This window comes from Festucalex cinctus, chromosome 2, assembly GCF_051991245.1.
Source record: "Festucalex cinctus isolate MCC-2025b chromosome 2, RoL_Fcin_1.0, whole genome shotgun sequence".
Classification (NCBI taxonomy): Eukaryota; Metazoa; Chordata; class Actinopteri; order Syngnathiformes; family Syngnathidae; genus Festucalex; species Festucalex cinctus.
The window spans coordinates 20903156-20923422 of NC_135412.1; the positions used below are offsets into that span (position 1 = coordinate 20903156).

Genomic DNA, 20267 nt, shown 5'->3' on the forward strand with positions numbered 1-20267 from the left:
TGACAGAAATGAGAAGGACTTTATTGACTATATTGACTGGCGTGGCATTATGTGGAGCAGACCTGGCATGACGAATGTGGGCAGACTTGGTATGGCGTGAAGACTGGGTAGGGCGTGAAGACGTGGCGCGGATGACTTGGCGCGGATGCTCGGTAGTAACGCCACAACACTAAGATACACCATTCAACATACAACATGCAATGCTCCCACACCCGGGTGAAACAAACACCACTCCCTTATACCAACACTAATGAGACAATAGCCAGACACACCTGGGAAACACAGCAGGAAGAGGGCACTAATTAGGTCACACAAACGGGGAGGGGAGACACACACAGGTGGACAAAGTTAACAGTGACGAGACTAGGGGGAGACAAAACTGGACAAAAGACAACATAAACACCCAAAACCAAACTAAAACCCAACCACCCAAAACCGAAACATGACAAAAATATGAACTTTTTAATGCTGAAAATGGTTCAATGAGTCAAGTATCCCTTTAAGTACTGCGCCACTGCAGCAATATCACACCTGGGAATGATGATAAGTTGTATGTATGGATGTGGGAGTGGAAAGTTTGACTTAGTAAAAGTTGAATGTCTGTCTGAAAAGTTGACATTAGACATTAAATTATGCAAAAAGAAGCACATTGAAATTTGAATGGTGTAAATCAGAAATATCATGTGGGAGTTTTTACTGCCCAAAAAAAGCGGACGCAATAAATTGCTATAATAAAGAATCCGAATATCATAAGTGTGCTTTCAGCATTCATAGTTTCACACAATAATTTGCTTCCAGGAAGGACAGAACTCTACCCGTGAATGATTTATAATTCAACATTTAAATTGATTCCAACATAGACATGCTGAAAATGCAGGCTTAGTTAATGTGATCATTGAGGGACTGTGGTTATTTTTAGGTCCTGCAAGTGGTAATATTTTACTGCTTTAAACTGTGTTTGTTCATGCCAAAACGACATCTATTTTTAAACCCATTGTAATCTTGTGTGTCAGGGTTGCCTAGAAACCATTTACCTCAAATAACCTTTTTTATTTTAATTTTTTTACTGTTATTTGGAGCCCACATAGCCATCTGAAAATGTTTTCTTTTAAACCAGTTTCGATGAATGTTATTATAAAAAATTGTGATTTTTACGGTTCATTTCTAGCAACTATTCAAGCAATGTTTAAGTGACATTTTAACATTCGTAACTGTCATAAAAGTGTAAAAAAGAAGGCTCTGAGTGCCATTTGGAAAATAAATCATAACTAATGAATTTAAATTATAGTTTGTTAGTTTTAAAAATGTATTTCTAAATTTGAATATTACAGTGGACTGTTAAAATATAACATGGTTAATTTGCTAAAAGTATCCATCAGTGACAATGAAAGCAGCATTTTCAGCAAATAGCTGAGGAAAGGTTCTACAGAAAAATACGTGAATAGTGTTCAACTATAGTTTGAAGTTGTTCCTTGTGTTGCTTGGCAGACCACCACCCTCATCGGTCTGCTGAAGACGGCCCGCCTCCTGCGTCTGGTGCGCGTGGCACGCAAGCTGGACCGCTACTCCGAGTACGGCGCCGCCGTGCTGATGCTGCTCATGTGCATCTTTGCCCTCATCGCTCATTGGTTGGCCTGCATCTGGTACGCCATCGGCAATGTGGAGAAACCTTATTTGGAACACAAAATTGGCTGGCTAGACAACCTGGGCTTGTCCATAGGTGAGATTGTCTCGTTAGTTACATTTCAGGAAAGCTTTGATGACGTTATAATACTTGTGGTTTTTCATCCTAGGGAAAAAATACAACTACAGTGACCCGGGCTCAGGGCCGTCCATCAAAGACAAGTATGTGACTGCGCTGTACTTCACCTTCAGCAGTCTGACCAGCGTGGGCTTTGGCAACGTCTCCCCCAACACCAACTCTGAGAAGATCTTTTCTATTTGCGTCATGCTCATTGGATGTGAGTGACTTCACACCAGGGATTTATTACGGTTTTGGAATTTTTCATTTTAATTAGTTTTCATTTCGTTTTGAGTTTTTATTTTTATTTTTTTTATTGAGTTAGTTTTAATTAGTTTTCAGGGTGGTTCTGTTAGTTTGTATTAGTTTTAGTTATTTAATAAATGCTTAGTTTTAGTTTAGTTTTAGTTAGTTTCAGTACAGGTATTAGTTTTAGTTTTTAAAAAAAATGTGTATGACTTGTGCGCAATATTTAAAAAACAGCATGGGAGTGACGTCATCTGAAGGTGCCTTGCTATTGGCTGCTGCAAGATGACATCACTTCTGTGTGACACACTTTCAAACGTCCTTATTCTGGTTAATATCAAAATAAATCTATGTAAAATCACATTTAAAATCATCCCCAATTTTGTTTTGAGTTTTTTTTCTTTCTTTTTTTTTTTTTTAGTTTAGTTAGCTTTAATTAGTTTTCAGGGTGGTTCTGTTAGTTTTTATTAGTTTTAATTATTCAATAAATGCTTAATTTAAGTTTAGGTTTAATTTGTTTCAGTATTAGTTTTTTTGTTGTTGTTTTTTTCAATAAAGTTTATTACTTGTGTGCAATATTCAAAAAACACCATGGGAGCGACATCAACTGAAGGTGCTTTGCTATTGGCTGCTGCTAGATGACGTCACTTCTGTGTGACACACTTTTAAACGTCCTTATTCCGGTTACTATAAAAATAAATCTATATCCCCAAACGCTCATGCATTAAATTAATTACCAAAGACTAAAACAAAAGACATGTTTGCTATAATTATAGTCAGTTTGAGTTAGTTTTGTAAACATGAAATGTAGTTTCAGTTAGTTTATGTTTTTTAAAAAACATTTTCGTTTTTATTTTTTGTTGAATTTTAGTTTTTTTCGTTAGTTTTAGTTAACTAAAATAACTTTGCTTCACAGGAATTCTCTCATGAACTCACTTACATAAACAAGATCCATCCATCCATTTTCTTAACTGCTTCCTCCTCACGAGGGTCGCAGGGGTGCTGGAGCCTATCCCAGCTGGCTTCGGGCAGTAGGCGGGGTACACCCTGAACTGGTTGCCAGCCAATCTCAGACATAAACAAGATGAGATGTGTAATTATAAAACACGAGGTCTTTGTTCATAACCAAGTTTGGTAGCCCAAATATGAAGTCAGAATTTGCCGTATTCGATCGCCAACCTTGGCAAATGCAGTTAAATCGCCGTTTCAGTAATATTTTTTTGGTAGTGGTCCAATCATGGATCAAATACCACTTGTGAATTTTTCCATTCAGCTCCCTCGTCGTGCAAAAGGCACTGAAATATTGAAAAGTTGACCATCAACTCCTGTATTTGTTTCAAATCCTGTCCAAAACCCTCATTTTGTTTTTCAGCGCTCATGTACGCCAGCATCTTTGGGAACGTATCGGCCATCATCCAGAGGTTGTATTCCAGCACGGCCCGTTATCACCTCCAGATGCTCCGCGTCAAAGAATTCATCCGCTTTCACCAGATCCCAAACCCACTGAGGCAGCGGCTGGAGGAGTATTTTCAGCATGCCTGGACGTACACCAACGGCATTGACATGAATATGGTATAAAAGATGCGCATTCTGCTGGTTTCATTGAGGCATCAAGTGTGTATGTTTTGGGGGGTTGCCTTTGTCAGAAAATGAGTCAGCCACACTTGACAAGCCTTCAGTGCACGCACTAGCTTGTCGTCATGGTAACACAAAGCTATGCCAAGGCACTAAAGTTGGCTTCTTTCAAGATCTGCGGAAAAAGAGGGTGAAAAATGTGTTGTCTTGGCCAAAACATTTCACAGAAATTTAAGACACTGAGGTTGTTTTGGTTGATTATAATATATTAGTTAGCATAAAATATCTCCTTAAAGTTGATCTGTTAATGCATTTCTGCTTCTTCCAGTAAGTCATGTTCATCATTACAATACTGTTGATAGTACTTATTTCAGTTTGTCTTTTTCATGTCTGCCTCATGCCAAATGGAATGATTGGACCACTCCGGTAAGAGCAGGAGGTACATGTGTACAATTTGTTAACGCTGCTGCTGTTTCCATCATATTCCACAACAAAGCCATTAGCTTTTACTGTTAAAACAGCGTATTAGCATCACTCTGGTCTCATAAGTGTGACCATATTTTGATTTAAATTAAAAAAAAAAAAAGAGAGAGAGACTATATCAGCCTTGAGATACTTCAATGATGTTTCAGTTTACTCAAACATGAACTGTTTTAACGTATTCCTACACTGTATGGATAGAAAATAAAAACAGAACTCTCTTTTGAAGTCTTAAGTCTTTGGAAATTGATCAACCTTTTTTTTTTTTTTTTTTAATTAATGGCGGGGATTGAACCCGTGCCATGACCACGTCTCCGGTTTGGGGGCATACAGAACTACTAGTGAGCTAAAATTATGGGCCACTGTCTTAACTCCTTGTTTGAACACTCAGGAAGTGGGGTACAGCTAAAGCTAGCCTACTTTTTCTTTAAAAAAAATATATATATTTTTTTAAATATATAATAATAATATATAACCTACACACAAAACCCACCTTTTTTTCCCCGACACCCCTCACGATTGACTTGGGAGCAGTCTACCTGTTGTGGTAATAACATGATGCACTCCGTCTCCCATTTGACATGCAAAGCGTCAGTCAAATTTAATACATGTTAATAAATGTGTCTCATGAAAAACAATGAAAAACAGACATTTTCATGAATTTATACCCCTAGGGACTCCTGGACATGATGTAAAGAAGTGGCTATGTGAACTAGGGATAGACCGATTAATGACCAAAATTCAGGATTTTGACAAATCTCAGCATCAGCTATTTTGAAGAATCAGACGGTCGATAATTTGGAAAAATGTTCTGGTGAAAAATAAATAAATAAATAAATCAGGGAACTAATTATTTAAATTTCCATAGATGCTTCTCCCCGCGACCTTTGTGAGGAATAAACATCATGAGAATGGATGGATGGATGGAAAATTGTAATATTTCAGATATTTTGAAATTTAAAAAAAATATATTTAATGTAACAAACAATAGGGAGCTAATTACTTTTAAAGACATGCTACTGCCCCTGGAAAATTTCTGAACTTTTTGTTCGATTTGTAAAACAAAAATGATTGACTAAGATTATTTTTTTTAACTCCAATATTTTATAAACCCTAATTGGTTAATTTATTTGTGTGTGTGTGTTTTTTTTAAGCTTTGAAAGTTTGTATTTTTTTTTTTTTATTTTGACGCCAATATTTTCGCTTTTACTGAAAATGAATGCCGGCTCCAAATATTGGTTATTGGTGTCCTTGACTACTAATAATATCACTATCAGCCCTGAAAAAAACATATTGGTCTATCTCTAAAATAAACAACTGTATAGTTTCAGATTGCTTAATTGTACATAGTAGTAGATTATTTTTAATTGGGGAAAAATATTGAACTATTAGTGTGATTGGTAAAACGTTGAAGCTGTAAGAAGAGTACGAACCAATCAACAATTCTGCAATCCTTTTTTCTTATTCTTTTACACAATACGTAAAAGAGAAGCCACTCCTTCAACTAGCTCTCACCACCAATATGTCTGCTTCAGGTCCTGAAGGGTTTCCCCGAGTGCCTCCAGGCAGATATCTGCCTTCACCTCAACAAGAACCTCCTGCAGGGCTGCCAGGCGTTCGGCGGTGCCACTAAAGGTTGCCTCCGGGCCCTGGCCATGAGGTTCAAGACCACGCACGCGCCCCCTGGAGACACGCTGGTCCATTGCGGAGACGTGCTCAGCGCGCTCTATTTCGTCACACGCGGCTCCATCGAGATCCTCAAAGATGATGTCGTCGTAGCCATCTTGGGTGAGTCTGAATGGATTAAACGCTATTTAACACCTGGTCACAGCAACGTAAAATTCAGTCACGCGTGTTGTCGCCTGCAGGCAAGAATGATATCTTTGGCGAAATGATGAACCCGTTGGCCAAGCCGGGAAAATCGTGCGCTGACGTGCGGGTACTGAGCTACTGCGACCTGCATACCATCCAGCGGGGGGAGCTCTTGGAGGTCCTGGACATGTATCCAGAATTTGCCGACAATTTCATGACGAACCTGGAGCTGACCTTTGACCTCTGTGATGAAAATGCCAAGGTATGGGTTTCATTTGTAAAAAAAAAAAAAAAAAAAAGAAGTCAAATGATCCTCAAAGAACAGTAAAAAGAAAGAACAATACTACGAGCAGTACTTTTTGGTATTACCACTTAAGGACACTTGCGTTGTAGTTCAACATTTTATTTGTACTTTTTTGTATTTTAGTACAACACATTTGCATTCTATCTTTATGAATCATTTTAAACTTTTATTTGGGAGCAATATTCAGTGACCTGACCTGAAAGTATTGATCATGTTCACTACGTTAAATCAAGTTTTTGTTATCGTTAAAGGAGCACGTTAAAACAGATTAACCCTAAATGTGCGTTTTGGAAGTCTTTTTTTTTATTTTTTTTTATTGACACCCATAAATTTGTTCTGAAAAAAAATCATTCTTGAATATTTTTTGTTGCGTAAGAATCCCATGTATCAGAAATAGACGTCAATGTACAGCGTGCACCCCTAAAATTTCAAGCTAAGGGGACCTGTACGCCGAGTAAAAAAGTTAGTGTGGAATCCTGTCGTTTGAAACCCTAATTGTACTGTGAAACCCTACTTTGAAACATTTAACCCAAATTTGAAACTGTAACCCTAGTTTGCAACTCTCATTTGAAGCCATAATCATTTTGTGAAAATAGACAGAATTGGAAACCCTACTTTAAAACCCTAACCCTACTTTGAAACCCTAACCCAAATGTGAAAACCTTCCCATTGTTTGAAATACTAATTTGAAACTGTAACCTTCGTTTAATACTCTAATTTGAAACACTAAACGTAGCTTTAAACCTTAATTAGAAACCCTAATCCTAGTTTGAAACCCTGATTTGAAACCTTATCCTGTGTTTGAAAATCATATTTGAAACTCAAACCCTACTTTGAACCCCAAACCCTAATTTTAAACCGCAACCCATTTGAGACCGTGATTTGACATTTTTAACCCTAATATGAAACCCCAATTTGAAACTCTAAGACTAGTTTGCAACACCTAAGCCTTGTTTAAAACCCTGATTTGAAACTCGGGACGTAACGATAATGGCAATATTGTGATATTGCGATATTAAAACTGCCAAAATGTATCATCGTCATCATGTCACGATAGTAAAAGCAAACGCATCTGTTAAAAAAGTTGGGTTGATTACCACTTGTGCAGTTCTAGCACCCTCTGGTGGCTATTTTTTGTGCAGTTTAATTTTCACAATTCATGTTTTGGCCTTTCTATGTTTAAAATGCACGCTAAGGGTCAGATGAAGGGGAACATAATATGCAACTCCATGTGTGCCTCAATATATATATATATATATATATATATATATATATATATATATATATATATATATCATATTTATAATATTTTTATATTTTTTATTGCTGTAATACAAATACAAAAACGCAATATTGTGTGTGTTTTTGTGGGCTTTTTTTGTATGAGCTCATTTTTGAGTTTTTTACAATATTGTGACCTTTTTTTTCGTATCGCCAACCTCCCCACAATATCGTGATAATTATCGCATCGTGACCTTCAGATCGTGATAATATTGTATCGTGACCTTTGGATATCATTACATCCCTAATTGAAACCTTAACTGTAGTTTTCAACCCTTATTTGCAACCCTAACCCTAGATTGAAATCTTAATTTGAAACCCTAATATTATAATTGAATCTGGGGCAACCACATCCTGTCCACGCGTTTGTAATGATAATAATGTGATATGAAAAGCAAGACACGACAGTCAGGACATGTTTATGTTCCATTATTCCGTCTTTGACAAACGATGGATTCAAAACATTTGCATGCAAACATGCAGCATATATTTTGCTTTCTTATTAGCATGCAATTTGTATCCCTTTGAAACAGGCACCCTACCCGCAAGACAGCGATTCCTGCATGGACCCAAGAATGAGTGGAAGGAGAGTTTCATGCACAAGCAAGTCTTCCACTTTACGTTCCATCTGACTTTTTATATTACTTTATTATTATTATTATTATTATTATTATTATTATTATTATATTATTATTATTATTATTATTATTATTATTGTTATTATTATTATTATTATTATTATTGTTATTATTATTATTATTATTATTGTTATTATTATTATTATTGTTATTATTTTATTTATTATTATTATTAATCGCTATATTAATTATTATTATTAATCGCTATATTGTTTTGATCTGTGTTTCTTCATATCCAGTATGAGTCATATGTCAAAGGAGGATTTTCTTTTCCCTTCAAGTGGACATAGTGTATAATGGAAATGCTTGTATACAAATAATTGGGCCTGGCCACCCATAAAGTGTCATTAAACAACCAAATCAATCTGATGCAGCATGTTGGACTGGATTAAAAAAAAGTGATTTTGTGGCTGTATTACTTAGCAGTGGCAAGTTTGTTTCACGATTTGGCAAATTCCTGATGTTCCTCATGTTTCCAGGCCCTCAACAAAAGGCAACATTCTGCGAATCCACGCGGGAGCAGATCATCTTCACCTCCACCTCCTCTTCCTCGTCCGTTGCTGAGGAGCGGCGAGATTCTGCCACGGAAGGCGATAAGCACAAAGAGGAGGAAGTGGCGATGGAGACAAAGAGCAGGGAGGAGGAAGAGAAACCGAAGAAGGCTTGGCGTTCCAGCGCACGGGTGTTTGCTGACGACCGCTCTGCCATTGGGCTCGGCGGCTCTGGAGATGACGCACGGTTCCATCCGCAAGGTGAGGACTCGGAGTCAGGACGCTGCCTGATGCGTCATTTCGACAAGGGATTTTCAAAGTATGCAGGCTCCCTCTAGTGGCGCACAAAAGAACCACTGCCAAACCACAGTTTTGTTTTGTTTTATTCGTTTTTTTCCTTTCGTTCAGTTCTACTTAACTATTGTAGTAAATTCATCTTTCAGAAGTATTTGTTTTTAATCTTTTATGTGCAATACATTTTCATTAAATAAATAAGATTTTTCTCGTAATATTATTTTGGAATTTAGAGTTTTAATTTCCTGTAAAATGAAAACTTTATTCCTAAGATATATATATATATATATATATATATATATATATATATATATATATATATATATTCTGTATTATTCTGACTTTCTTCTTGGATACTGCTCCTTTTTTTTTCCTTGTAATATTTCAACTTTATACCAGAGTAGTGCAACTTTTCTTCTTTCTTCAATATTACAACTTTATTCATGTAGATTTTTTTTATCCCGTAAAATGAAAACATTATTCCTGTAAAGTTCTAATATTTTGACATCATTCTCATTAATTATAAATGTTTGTCAAGTAATCTTACAACTTTACTGTTGTTCCATTTTGAGTTTTCTTTCTTGTAGTGTAATTAAAAATAATTTATATATATATATATATATATATATATATATATATATATATATATATATATAAGCTAGATTTTAAAGATGATTATTATGATGATGGTACTTGATGTTGATGATGATTGATGATGTAGAGAGCTAAAAAAAAAGTTGAATAACATTCACAAATTGAAAAAAGTAATAAATAAACTAAGCAAGTAAACTAGAGATGAAAATATTTTCATATAATCACAATAGCAATTACTGCACTGCACTGTACGTGTCCATGCCTGTATGTATATATACAGTACATACTGTATTACTGCACTACATAATGCCAAAATGTTGCAAGTTTTTTTTTTTAACTTGTTGATTAGATCACTTGAGCTCGCCTGTTCGTATATAATTCCCAGTGTTTTGTGTACCTGCATTGGTTGGCAACTAGTCCAGGGTGTACCCCGCCTATTGCCCAAAGCCAGCTGAGATAGGCTCCAGCACCCCCCGCGACCCTTGTGAGGAATAAGCGGTCAAGAAGATGGATGGATGGATGGATGGATGGATGCTTTGTGTACACTACACAAATATCCCTTGACAGCAAGGCTTGTCAAGAAGTTTCTCGAACATCAAGTCAGATTTCCTAAAAAAAAAAAAAAAAAAAAAAAAAAAAAAAAAAAAAAAAAAAATGGACGCCATTTTGACAGTGACTGTCTCCAACAGAGCTCCACCAAGACCAGCGGACAAATGCTAGCCGCTGTGTCGAGGGCAAGGAGTCACCCCACCGTCAGTCCACACCCGGTGTGGAGGATGACACCAACGCAGACCTCACCTATGTAGAAGTGGAGCAGCGGCTGGACAGGCTGCAACAACACCTGAACAGGTGCGGCAGGGAAAACCAACGGAAGGTCTACGAGTGGCCGGTGGGGTACAATGTGGCCATCTCACAAGCGCATGTCTCCATTTCTGTGCTATTTTGACCACAGGCTGGAGTGCCAGATGACGGCCGACATACAAGCCATCCTCCAGCTGCTCCAGAGGCAAACGACGGCCTTTCCACCCGCCTACAGCGCCGTCCAGCTCAGAGAAGAGGACGAGCGTCAGGGTGCAGCCGGACTCACACATCCGGACGACTCCGAGACGCAGACATCCATTTCAGGTAGACAAAACGAGCCTTCTTAAGCGCTTTGGCGCCCCTTACAACAATTCAACATGGAGTGAATATAACAAAAAAAGTCTACACACCCCTGTTCTCATCATAGACACATTCAGTGGCACATGCGGGGTGGACTGACCCACGGGGGTAGCGGGGAAATCCCCGGTGGGCCGCCGGTCCGGATGGCCGGTGAGCCGGGCCACAAAAAAACAAAAAAAAAAAACAAAAAAAAAACGAGGTTTTTTTTTTTTGCGCCCCTCGTGTTTTATAATACACATCGTTTAAGAGAATATATGTACAGCCCACCATTTTATAAATACAGGCCAACTCTTCACAAAGCCACACAGCCGTGCAGCTGCGCACTTGCACCTCCACTTGTGAGGAGGACACGCATTGCTGGCGCCTGGCGGAGTGACTCGCCCAAGTCATTGCAAACACAAACTCAGAACAATGCTGGCCAACTGCCATGTATGCTTTGTCGGATTGTCACTTTGTGATCAATAATAAGCAGTGCTGCAGCAGTAAATTAAGAAGCCAGCTGGGATAGGCTACAGCATCCCCAGGACCCTTGTGAGGAAGAAGCGGCTCAGAAAATGGATGGATGGATAATTTGAGTTGTGTATGTTATAGATCACAATAGTACAAAAAGTTTTGGAATGATTTATCTCGAGCTCATTTTTGAGACAATATTTGAACAGGGGTGTGCACACTTTTCATAACCACGGTTACTACCATGTGTACTCTATTGCCATAGTACTTATGTATTTTCCAACCTTCAATATTCACGAGCTGTTTAATAGAAAGGTAACCAAATTAGATTGAATGGAATTGATGTTTTAATGATTCATCCAATTGAGCCATCACAGGAGAAAATACTTCAAACAACTTCCCTGACTTTTGGCCGATTTCAGACTCGTGGCCTCGAAGAGGTCCGACTGCGCCGCACACAGACTCATCCAGGTGTGAAGCGAGCTGGACGGGAGCAGGGACTCCCAGTGCAGGCAAACGTCACGTGTACTCTGTTGAATGACGCCGACGTACGTCCCTGAAGAGCGACAAGCCCTCCGCTGCTCAACGTCACCAGCGGCTCAGTGCCAGCGGGACTCTGTGGTGTGGACTCGGGTCTGACCTGCAGATTCTTTGGAAATTTCCTTCCTCGCGCTCCCAAAACGACCAAGGACGTCTTTTAAGTTTGACTCAGGGTCCAAGAAGTTGAATATGCAAAGGAAGGGAAAAAAAACAACAACAAAAAACTTTCCATTCCTTTACAGAATACAGTTGTAATTTGGATTTCTTAAGTACATTTATACACAATATATATGAAGATATTGTACTTTAATGTATTTCAAGTACAACACTTGTTAAATGACTTGAGGTTTGCATGTTTTTTAAGAGTATTTTTGGTTTCTGACGCATGCTGACAGCAATTATGGATGTAGCTCGCAAAGTCCAATTTCTTTGCGAGTTGTCTTCCTCACAGAAACTTCTCGCCGGTTTGTATCCGCATTTCACTTTGTGAGCTTGCCGTGTTTTTCCACAGCAGCTTCAAGTGGCCGAAAAGTTGAAGTACAGTGACCAATCTCTATGAATATTCTCATAAGTCGACCTTTTCTTGAACATTTAATTCAAAATACTCGAGGGTAGTTAGAGGTCAATGTAATATTTAGACATATTGTGACACTAAGCTTTGGCTCGCTCTCTGTTAAAAGGAACCTGGCTGTCATAACAAGTTTGCTCTTGTATAATGTATTAAACTGGAAATGATTTGTGAAAAATGAATCTCATAGTTATGTTAGTAACAGCCAAATAAATAATATAGAGCAAACTTGTCATGACAGCCGGGGTTCCTTTTAACGCAATGGTCCAAAATATAAAGTCATATTTTGCTTTTCTCACCCCTTTTAGGTTATGTAGGCTACATGTTTGAGGTTTGTCATTTCCGAAATGATGTTACTGATAAAACGTTTTGAGGTTAATTGTCCTCTGGTTTACATTTCCAGATGAAGCTCAAATGAACAAAGGGTGAATTTAATTTGGAGTCAGGTAAACTTTTGAATATCCAACTGTCGAACTTTTGTGTTCTTCAACAAGGCGACTGATGGTAAAATTCACAACCGGTGTTTGATCCATGAAAATTTCTCAACTTTCGGTAACTCCTCCAGTCTCTATCGATTTTACAACCTGTTGGTGGCAATCCGAGCTCACTGGATGCTAATCAAATAATGAGGACATTTCTGCTCATGGCGCAATTAAGTTTTCTGGTACACTTGAGGACACAATTTTCCAGAACTCATAATCAGTCATTCAGAATTTGCACATTCTTAAAAAAAAAAAAATGTAATGGATTATGCAAGTGGCACATTTTTAATCTTTTTTTTTTTTTTTTTTGGCCATGTGATACAATGCAACACTTTCCACAGCTAGTTTGAATGTTTATGTTCTTTAATGAAATTGTACAAATGCGCAAGCACACTTGAAAAATACACAATTGTACAAAGTCAATAAACACAAAACACACAATTTATTAAACAGTTTGTGAGTAGCAAAATATGATCTCTCCGACATGGATTATGTGCACTCTTTTTTTGGGACTAGAAAAAACAAAAAAAAAAGGATTGCAGAAACAATGTATCTGAAATATAGACATATATAAGTATGAAGTTGTTATATGGATGTATTTATAAATCTCATCCCATTAATGCAGGTATTAAAAGGCACAGGTGTCACAGGATGATCTCTTATTCAAACTATTGGTGTTTGGCTTAACACATGTATTGATTTATACAAGTATGCGTATATCCATTTAGAAGCAAATACATTCTTAATATAATAGCAAGCTTTACTGGCCATAATGGTCACTGGTCTACAACCCCTCCAGGGACCCGACTGGCCATGATTGTTGTACAGTGATTGTTCCAGGGTGAAATCCCTGATTGGCTCCCCGCGGGATTTTGCACTCATAGCTCTGCCCACCAGCACCACTTAAATGGCCATTGTGCACTGGATGAACTGCCCAAAGAGAAAACAAATGAATAAACTGGAGGATAACGATAATTATAACAACAATAGGGATAAGAACTGCATTGAACAACTGCGGCTCAGCCTATGGAAAGCATCGCCGAGTTAAGATAGCTAGCTTAGCTTTAGCTTCTCACGCTAGCTACATACCCACCAACTACTTATCGGTCGTAATTTTATTAGTGTAAAGCGTTCGGTGGGTTGTTTTAACATTTCACATGCCATACTTTAAAGAGTAACATTTAGAACCCCATTCATTCAGAAGATAGCACACACACGTCGGCGGTTCTGTGACTTACATCATCATAGCCGAAGCGCACGGAACCTTGCTGCATGGTATCTCTCCTGCGAAAATGATCTGCAGTAGGAATATATGTCAACGGGAATGTCAAAAGCTATTTGATATCAATTTGCTGCCTCGCATATTGTGAGCGGGTTACCTGTGAGCGCGCGGAGCTTGACACAGCAGGCCACATAATCGTCAAAGTAGACGCGACCGCCTTTGTTGTAGCGCTTAATGATGGCGTTCAGAGCCTGAGGACTGATACGGTATCCTGGTTCAAGGGGGGGGATACATGTTATAACTTAAAAAGTTTCATTCAAATCTTTTTTTTTTTTTTTTTTTTTTTTTTTTTTAGCAAGCTCGGGACTCAATTCATCAGTCTAACAAATCACATTTTCCCTGAAATGAACTGAAATTAACATTTTCCAGCTCGCCAAAACACAAATCTTACTATTTTTCCATATTAAAAAAATATGGAAAAATAACACTATCGTAAAATAAAAATTAAAACCAAAATAATAATAATAAAAGAGAACAAAAATAAATAAGGAAAAATAGCACTATCATAAAATAAAAATATTAAAACCAATAAAAATAAATGGAAAAAATAAGTTTTGTAAAATAAAACAATAAAACCAAAATAAAAATAGAACAAAAAAAAAACAAAAAAAACAAAAACAAAAAAAAAAAACAGGGAAACGTTGACGCAACAAGAAGAATAACGAAAAATGAAAAAAATAAAAATAAAAAAAAGTGAATATTGTAATATCACCAATCACCACTAGATGGCAGACATGTCTTCGATGCACTTACAATGGGTCTTTTGCTGCCCGATACTACAACATGAATAGGCAGAATTTTATTTATTTTATTTTTTATTTTTGGCGGATTTAGATTGATATGCAGGTCAGTACAAACATAGTATCACAATAATATTAAAACTTTGAGTGTGTCGATTTTTGTGAAAAAATGCACAAAAGGAGTTCTAGCAATGCGCGTTGGTTTGCTGTTAAACCGTTTTGGACCGTCCTTGAATGGTTATTTTAACGCAAGAAAAAACTGAAAAAGAAAAAAAAAAAAAAAAAAAAAAAAAAAAAAACAGTACGTGGTTATCCAGCCATTAATTTTCCTAACTGTGTATTATTTTGTTCTTTAATAAATGCCTTGAAAAATGTATTATCGAAAACTGAAATATAATTTTGCATGTATGTATGTATGCGTTTTGTCCAAATTTAAAATAGCATTTAGGGGGCCAAGCCATAGCTTACTGACACCCATGCAAAAAAAAAAAAAAAAAGAAAAAAAGTTTGTCATTTCCCATAGAAGCCACAAGATGGCAGCAAACCACTTCTATTGGACAAGGCTATGGGCACAGTATGAAGATGAAGCTCCTCACATCAGTTCAACATTGGTTCTTGGCAGCAAGATACCACCAGATCGTGCCAAAGCAACATTTTTACATTAGATATAACTTTGGCCTGAGTCGAAAGACAAAGAACAGAATTAGTAAAGGTCAAACTAGGACATAATTTCAAGCTGTTTATAAGACCCAAATGTATTTTTGCGTTTGGTTGGATGAGGAAGCATCATCAGTTTCTCTCACCCATGGAGCTGATTGCCTGCGTCATCTCATGGTGCTCAATCGTGCCACTCCTGTCCCGGTCAAACATGACGAAGTTCTGCTTCCAGCCGTTGAGCGCCACAAACAGCTCCTTGAACTCGTTGAAGCCCATCTTGCCCGTGAAGTCCCTCTGGCGATGGCGTGGTGAAGGTTCAATAGCTGATGGCGTACGGGTAAAACGACCTCGTCGCACAAAAAAAGGATACATCGAGCATGGCGATCATGATTCTGCACGTCTCCAGGCTAAACGCTGCAACATGAAAGATGAGCAATTTGTACAAACAAGCACAATTGTGCGGAGTTTCAGCATGGGGAAGGGCCACTCACGGCTGTAGGTTCCAGTGAAGCCAGACTGAGTTAAACACCTCTGTAACTCCACTGCATCGACCTCACCATCCTGTACAGAAACAATCAGGCTAAATTAGAAGACAGAGTCGAGGAAGGTTTTTGTCCAGTTGGAAAACATGGGATACCTGTCCGGCAATGGCTGTGAAGTAACCCCACATTGGGTCGTTGGCAGCTGGGGCCATAGCGCCATATGAGCCCGGATAGCATCCTCCATACGGGGCGCATCCACCGGCCTGGGGCGGCACGCCTCCCATTGGGCCAAGCATTGGTCCGCCCATGTGATTGGCCATTGGCCTCCCCATTGGTGCTCCAGGCATTCCTTGGGGTGCCATTGGGCTGCCAAACTGACAAAGCAAAGAGTCAATTATTTATTACACCATAACAGTATATAGACCTTGACGTAATCATCGCAGAACTACCTCAAAAACAGTTTGTCAACTTTTGACTTTACACATGATTTCAATATAGTGCGCAAGAGTATGCAGTATGGATGCAGCCTACCAATCACATTAATACAGTTGTTCACTTCATTGTATCCGCCTCATTATGAAAATAGCTTCCAGCACACAGACAGAAAATAATACAACAGCTACGCGTCAAGCACACGCATCCAAAAACTGTAAATTATTCTGTATGTTTACCACATAAATCAGCAGGAGAAGCATCGAAGGTGAGAAGCATATTATTGACGGTCCGATATGTGAAAATACATCTGGCCAACACTACAACAATACCTTATAGATCCTGGTTCAACTGGGTCAGTGCAAATTTCCAAAGCAAACGTGATGAAATCAACACATTTTGCGGGATGTCTTAAAAAATACTGCAGGGAATATACAATAAAAAAAAAAAAAAAACTCAAACTGTAGCGATGCCATCTATTTTGCTGGCATAGCAAAGCAAAATAACTGTCAGACACACCCTAGGATTCCTTGACATATGCACAGTCCAACCCATTACTGCACTAGTACGTTTACACACAAACAGCATTCCACCTCTATTACGTCACTGACATTCAACTTAGTATATAAAAAAAATACAATTGTACAATTAAAATACACATTTTTAATATGTTGCATTAATTGAATAATTTTCCACTAATATTAGTAAGCTAACAATACATTTATCTCATTAAATAACTCGATAATTAAAATCAGGTATTATTTTAAATAAGAGAATAAAAATATTGGTATTGATATTTAACATATGCAAATCAAAGAGCTTTATTTTATCAAATAGGTTATTTGGCTCATCAAATATAATTTGATACTGGATTATGAATACGTTTAAAAAAAAAAAAAAAAAAAAAGGGGGGTTTAGTTAAAATTAATCTTTATTTCCATTTGATTTACATATCTCATTAAATAATTTCAGTGTTGATTTATTGTAAACAATAAATAGTAATATTTGATTTAAAAAAATTATTAGGGACCCTTCTAACACCTGCTTGTCTACTGCTCCTCGTCCTTCGCATTATTGGCAAAGCAGACAGACACATTTATAAAGCAGAGCTGCTGGCCTTATCAAAGCAAGTGTTAAGGCACCAGGCTACTTCCTTTTTGGCCGCATAGCAACCATAGAAGGGTTTGCCCTTTGTGCTAAAAATAGTAACATATCCCAACAATCCCGTGCGGTCGTCCATTTTCAAAGGCTCTTGTTTTCCGAGAGGTACGCGTCCACGCTAACCTTGCTCTCGCAAGATGAATATAATGTCATCTAATTGAGTACGATGGAGAACTATTACAACTTACTCGACAAGAAGGCTGGAAGAAAAACCGCTGTGACCTGGGCGGGGTCAAGATCCATAACAGATTGACAAGTCTGAGCACATCTTCCCAGCAGATGTGCCTCGATGCATACAAGGACTTGGTACATTATCTATTTTTTCACCCCAGCCCATTTTACACTTTGAAGGACTTTCAGAATTACAAGATCGAGTCTAGAAAGCTATGACTGGTTTGTTTGTGGATGGGTTTGTGACGTTTGTGTGTACCTAGAGTGGACACTGTGTTATCAAGGGAAGAGTAACGCATTCTCAAAACGCATTCTCAAAAGCAGTCTGATCCAAGTTTGACGCCGTGAATTTTTTCAGATAACGAGGCGAACGTGATCTCAGCTTATTGTGACTGCGATTGGCTGGCAACCAGTTCAGGGTTGCCTACTGCCCGAAGCCGGCTCGGATAGGCTCCAGCACCCCTTGTGAGGAGTAAGCGGCTAAGAAAATGGATGGATGTTTTGTTTTTTTAAGCTTTATTATTATTTACCAAGGTAGTCATAAAAATAACTTGGGTAAAATGGAAACGTAATCTGTGAATTTTGACATCACACATAAGGCATTTTTGTTTTTGGACACATTTTTTGCTTATGTTAATGTCAGTCACATTTTGCTGTATCTCAGTCAAATGGCACAACAGAGCGACACGTTTGTAAGAACACAGCATACAATAACAATTTTGTCAAGAAATGTACATCCGTCATCAGATGCCTTCATTTTTGTATTATGTTCATTAAACACTCATTCTGTTCCATTAGTGGTGTATTTTCTTGTTTTAATGCAATTATTTCTTGATTAGCTAGCTCCAGTTTCTCTGTGACCGTTGGTTCATCTTCAACAGTCGGTGCCTCAGATCGGCAAGTTCAAGCAGACTCAGCTCAGCGTCAGCCTGGCTTCTAAGTAGCTTCCTTTCTTTTTTGGAGTTCAAAGAGACCAAGTACAGCCTCTTTCTTCTTAGCAGCTTCCTTTCTGCTTTGCAGTCTAGCATGGTGTGCAGCTGATTTAGTGGGTGACTTTTTTTCCCATCATAGCCAAGGTGTTTGTTGGGAGCCCAGTCTGAACGTGACTCATCAAAAGGATGTGGGTTTCCTGAAAGTAAATTGAATATTCATCACAATGTATTTACTTACTCTTAAAAAATAAATCCGATCAAATATATACTTATTTCAGATTCCAATGGCTAGGTGGTGCTATTGAAACATTCTCCAGTTGACAAGTGCTGTATTATGAAGGAATTCAAATGTTTTCCCATCAAAATAAACATGTAATCCCGAATCACATGTAATATTTCTTTTCTAAACATTACTGTCATAAATTAAGGGAATCAGACTTTTTTTTAATTTATTATTTTCTTACACTTTTCTGTTAGACCAGTAGACAACAAAATAGCACTGTGAAATAAATTCCTCATCTTCAAACATTTTTGACACAATTTTACCGATAATTTATTAGACTGACAGATACAGTAACAATTGACTCCATAATTTAATAACAATTATTAATATGAAGTTCTCAGATTACGTACATGGCTTCATTCTACAAGACGGCGCTGATCACTTGATCCACTTTCCGGTAACACACACATTCATTTAATGGAAGTTGTGTCTTTAGTTATGAGCTAGCTACAAAAAAAAAAAAATAAAATAAAATAAAATAAAAAAACTACAAAAACTCACCTGAAATGAAATGATCCGATCAAACACGTTGGGCTTCGTCGTTCACTCTCCTGTTCTCCTGTCGACAAATTACCTTAGGAATGCGATTTAAAAAAAATATCTATATATTTTTATCTCTTCCGTTAATATCATTAATTATTATCACTCGATGAATCGTCAACAAGTGAGAGAGTATACCGCGGAGCTAACACGTAGCAGCAAAAGCCTTCGAAAATGTCTGCCGGCAATGCATTGTGGGATAGACATAATGGTCAATTCTTGCGTGCTTCCGCAGAAGACACGTCTTCGCCACCCTGCATTTTGCACTCCATTCCGCGGTGTGCAAAAACAAATGTGTGTAAAGTGTCCGAAGATAATTTACTGTTGTTTTAACAGATGTAAGATTTGTTATTATTCATTGGTTAGCATACAAAAATGACATCAGATTCCCGACTGGTCACCGGCACGAACCAATTTACAGTTGGTTGGTGAGATTTTCCAACCAGGAAGTCATTTATCTCCGGTGATGTCTACCCGAAACAAAAGTTATTTTGTTTGCAAACACACAAAACAAGAGGAATAAATCAAGATCTTTGTGCTTAAAAACTGCGAAACACTCGGGGAAGCGCTACAGTCACAACCACGGAATGTAGCTCGATTATAAAGAAAAATGTGAGCACGTTGAATGTACTCACCCCACCGTATCCCGGGTAGGCCATATGTTGATCTAAACGACAAAAAGAAGTTTAATAAAAGTGTTCCGCCGTGAAGAACACAAGTGATACAATTTGTACTTCCGGTAACTAACAGCCAGACAGGAGCGGAAATTCTCGCCAAGATATGACGTCTTTAGACACGCCCCGTGCATTGGGTACTATGCACGTCCGTGTACATTACTGTACAGCACTTGCCATTCGGCTCCTCGGTGAAATAACTTGACAGTGCTGAGATGTACTCGAAGTCCTGCATTCGTTTTAAGTTATGAAGGCC

At 37.9% G+C, this 20267-nt stretch overlaps 2 protein-coding genes across 5 annotated transcripts in view; one reads left to right on the forward strand and one right to left on the reverse strand.

Annotated features, from left to right (window-relative positions):
- LOC144014097 (voltage-gated inwardly rectifying potassium channel KCNH7-like) overlaps positions 1 to 14246 on the forward strand; it is a 31634-nt gene extending 17388 nt beyond the window's left edge. For 3 of the 4 annotated variants that reach the window (XM_077513627.1, XM_077513630.1, XM_077513631.1), the window contains 10 exons: positions 1489 to 1720; positions 1794 to 1961; positions 3360 to 3559; positions 5578 to 5830; positions 5911 to 6116; positions 7973 to 8042; positions 8557 to 8829; positions 10146 to 10305; positions 10409 to 10581; positions 11490 to 14246. In XM_077513627.1, the coding sequence (XP_077369753.1) occupies positions 1489 to 1720; positions 1794 to 1961; positions 3360 to 3559; positions 5578 to 5830; positions 5911 to 6116; positions 7973 to 8042; positions 8557 to 8829; positions 10146 to 10305; positions 10409 to 10581; positions 11490 to 11608 (1854 nt within the window). In that variant the 3' untranslated portion in view covers positions 11609 to 14246. The remainder of the gene's footprint in view (positions 1 to 1488; positions 1721 to 1793; positions 1962 to 3359; positions 3560 to 5577; positions 5831 to 5910; positions 6117 to 7972; positions 8043 to 8556; positions 8830 to 10145; positions 10306 to 10408; positions 10582 to 11489) is intronic. The other variant, XM_077513629.1, reaches the window with a different exon arrangement.
- Positions 13003 to 20211, reverse strand: gca (grancalcin). Its single transcript, XM_077513632.1, has 8 exons — positions 19973 to 20211; positions 15974 to 16192; positions 15828 to 15897; positions 15707 to 15750; positions 15483 to 15630; positions 14037 to 14150; positions 13896 to 13954; positions 13003 to 13587 (listed from the first exon to the last, which is right to left on the reverse strand). Exons 1-8 carry the CDS (start codon positions 19994 to 19996, stop codon positions 13561 to 13563), a joined length of 705 nt encoding a protein of 234 aa, XP_077369758.1. The 5' UTR covers positions 19997 to 20211; the 3' UTR covers positions 13003 to 13560.
- Positions 20212 to 20267: the final 56 nt, after the last annotated feature.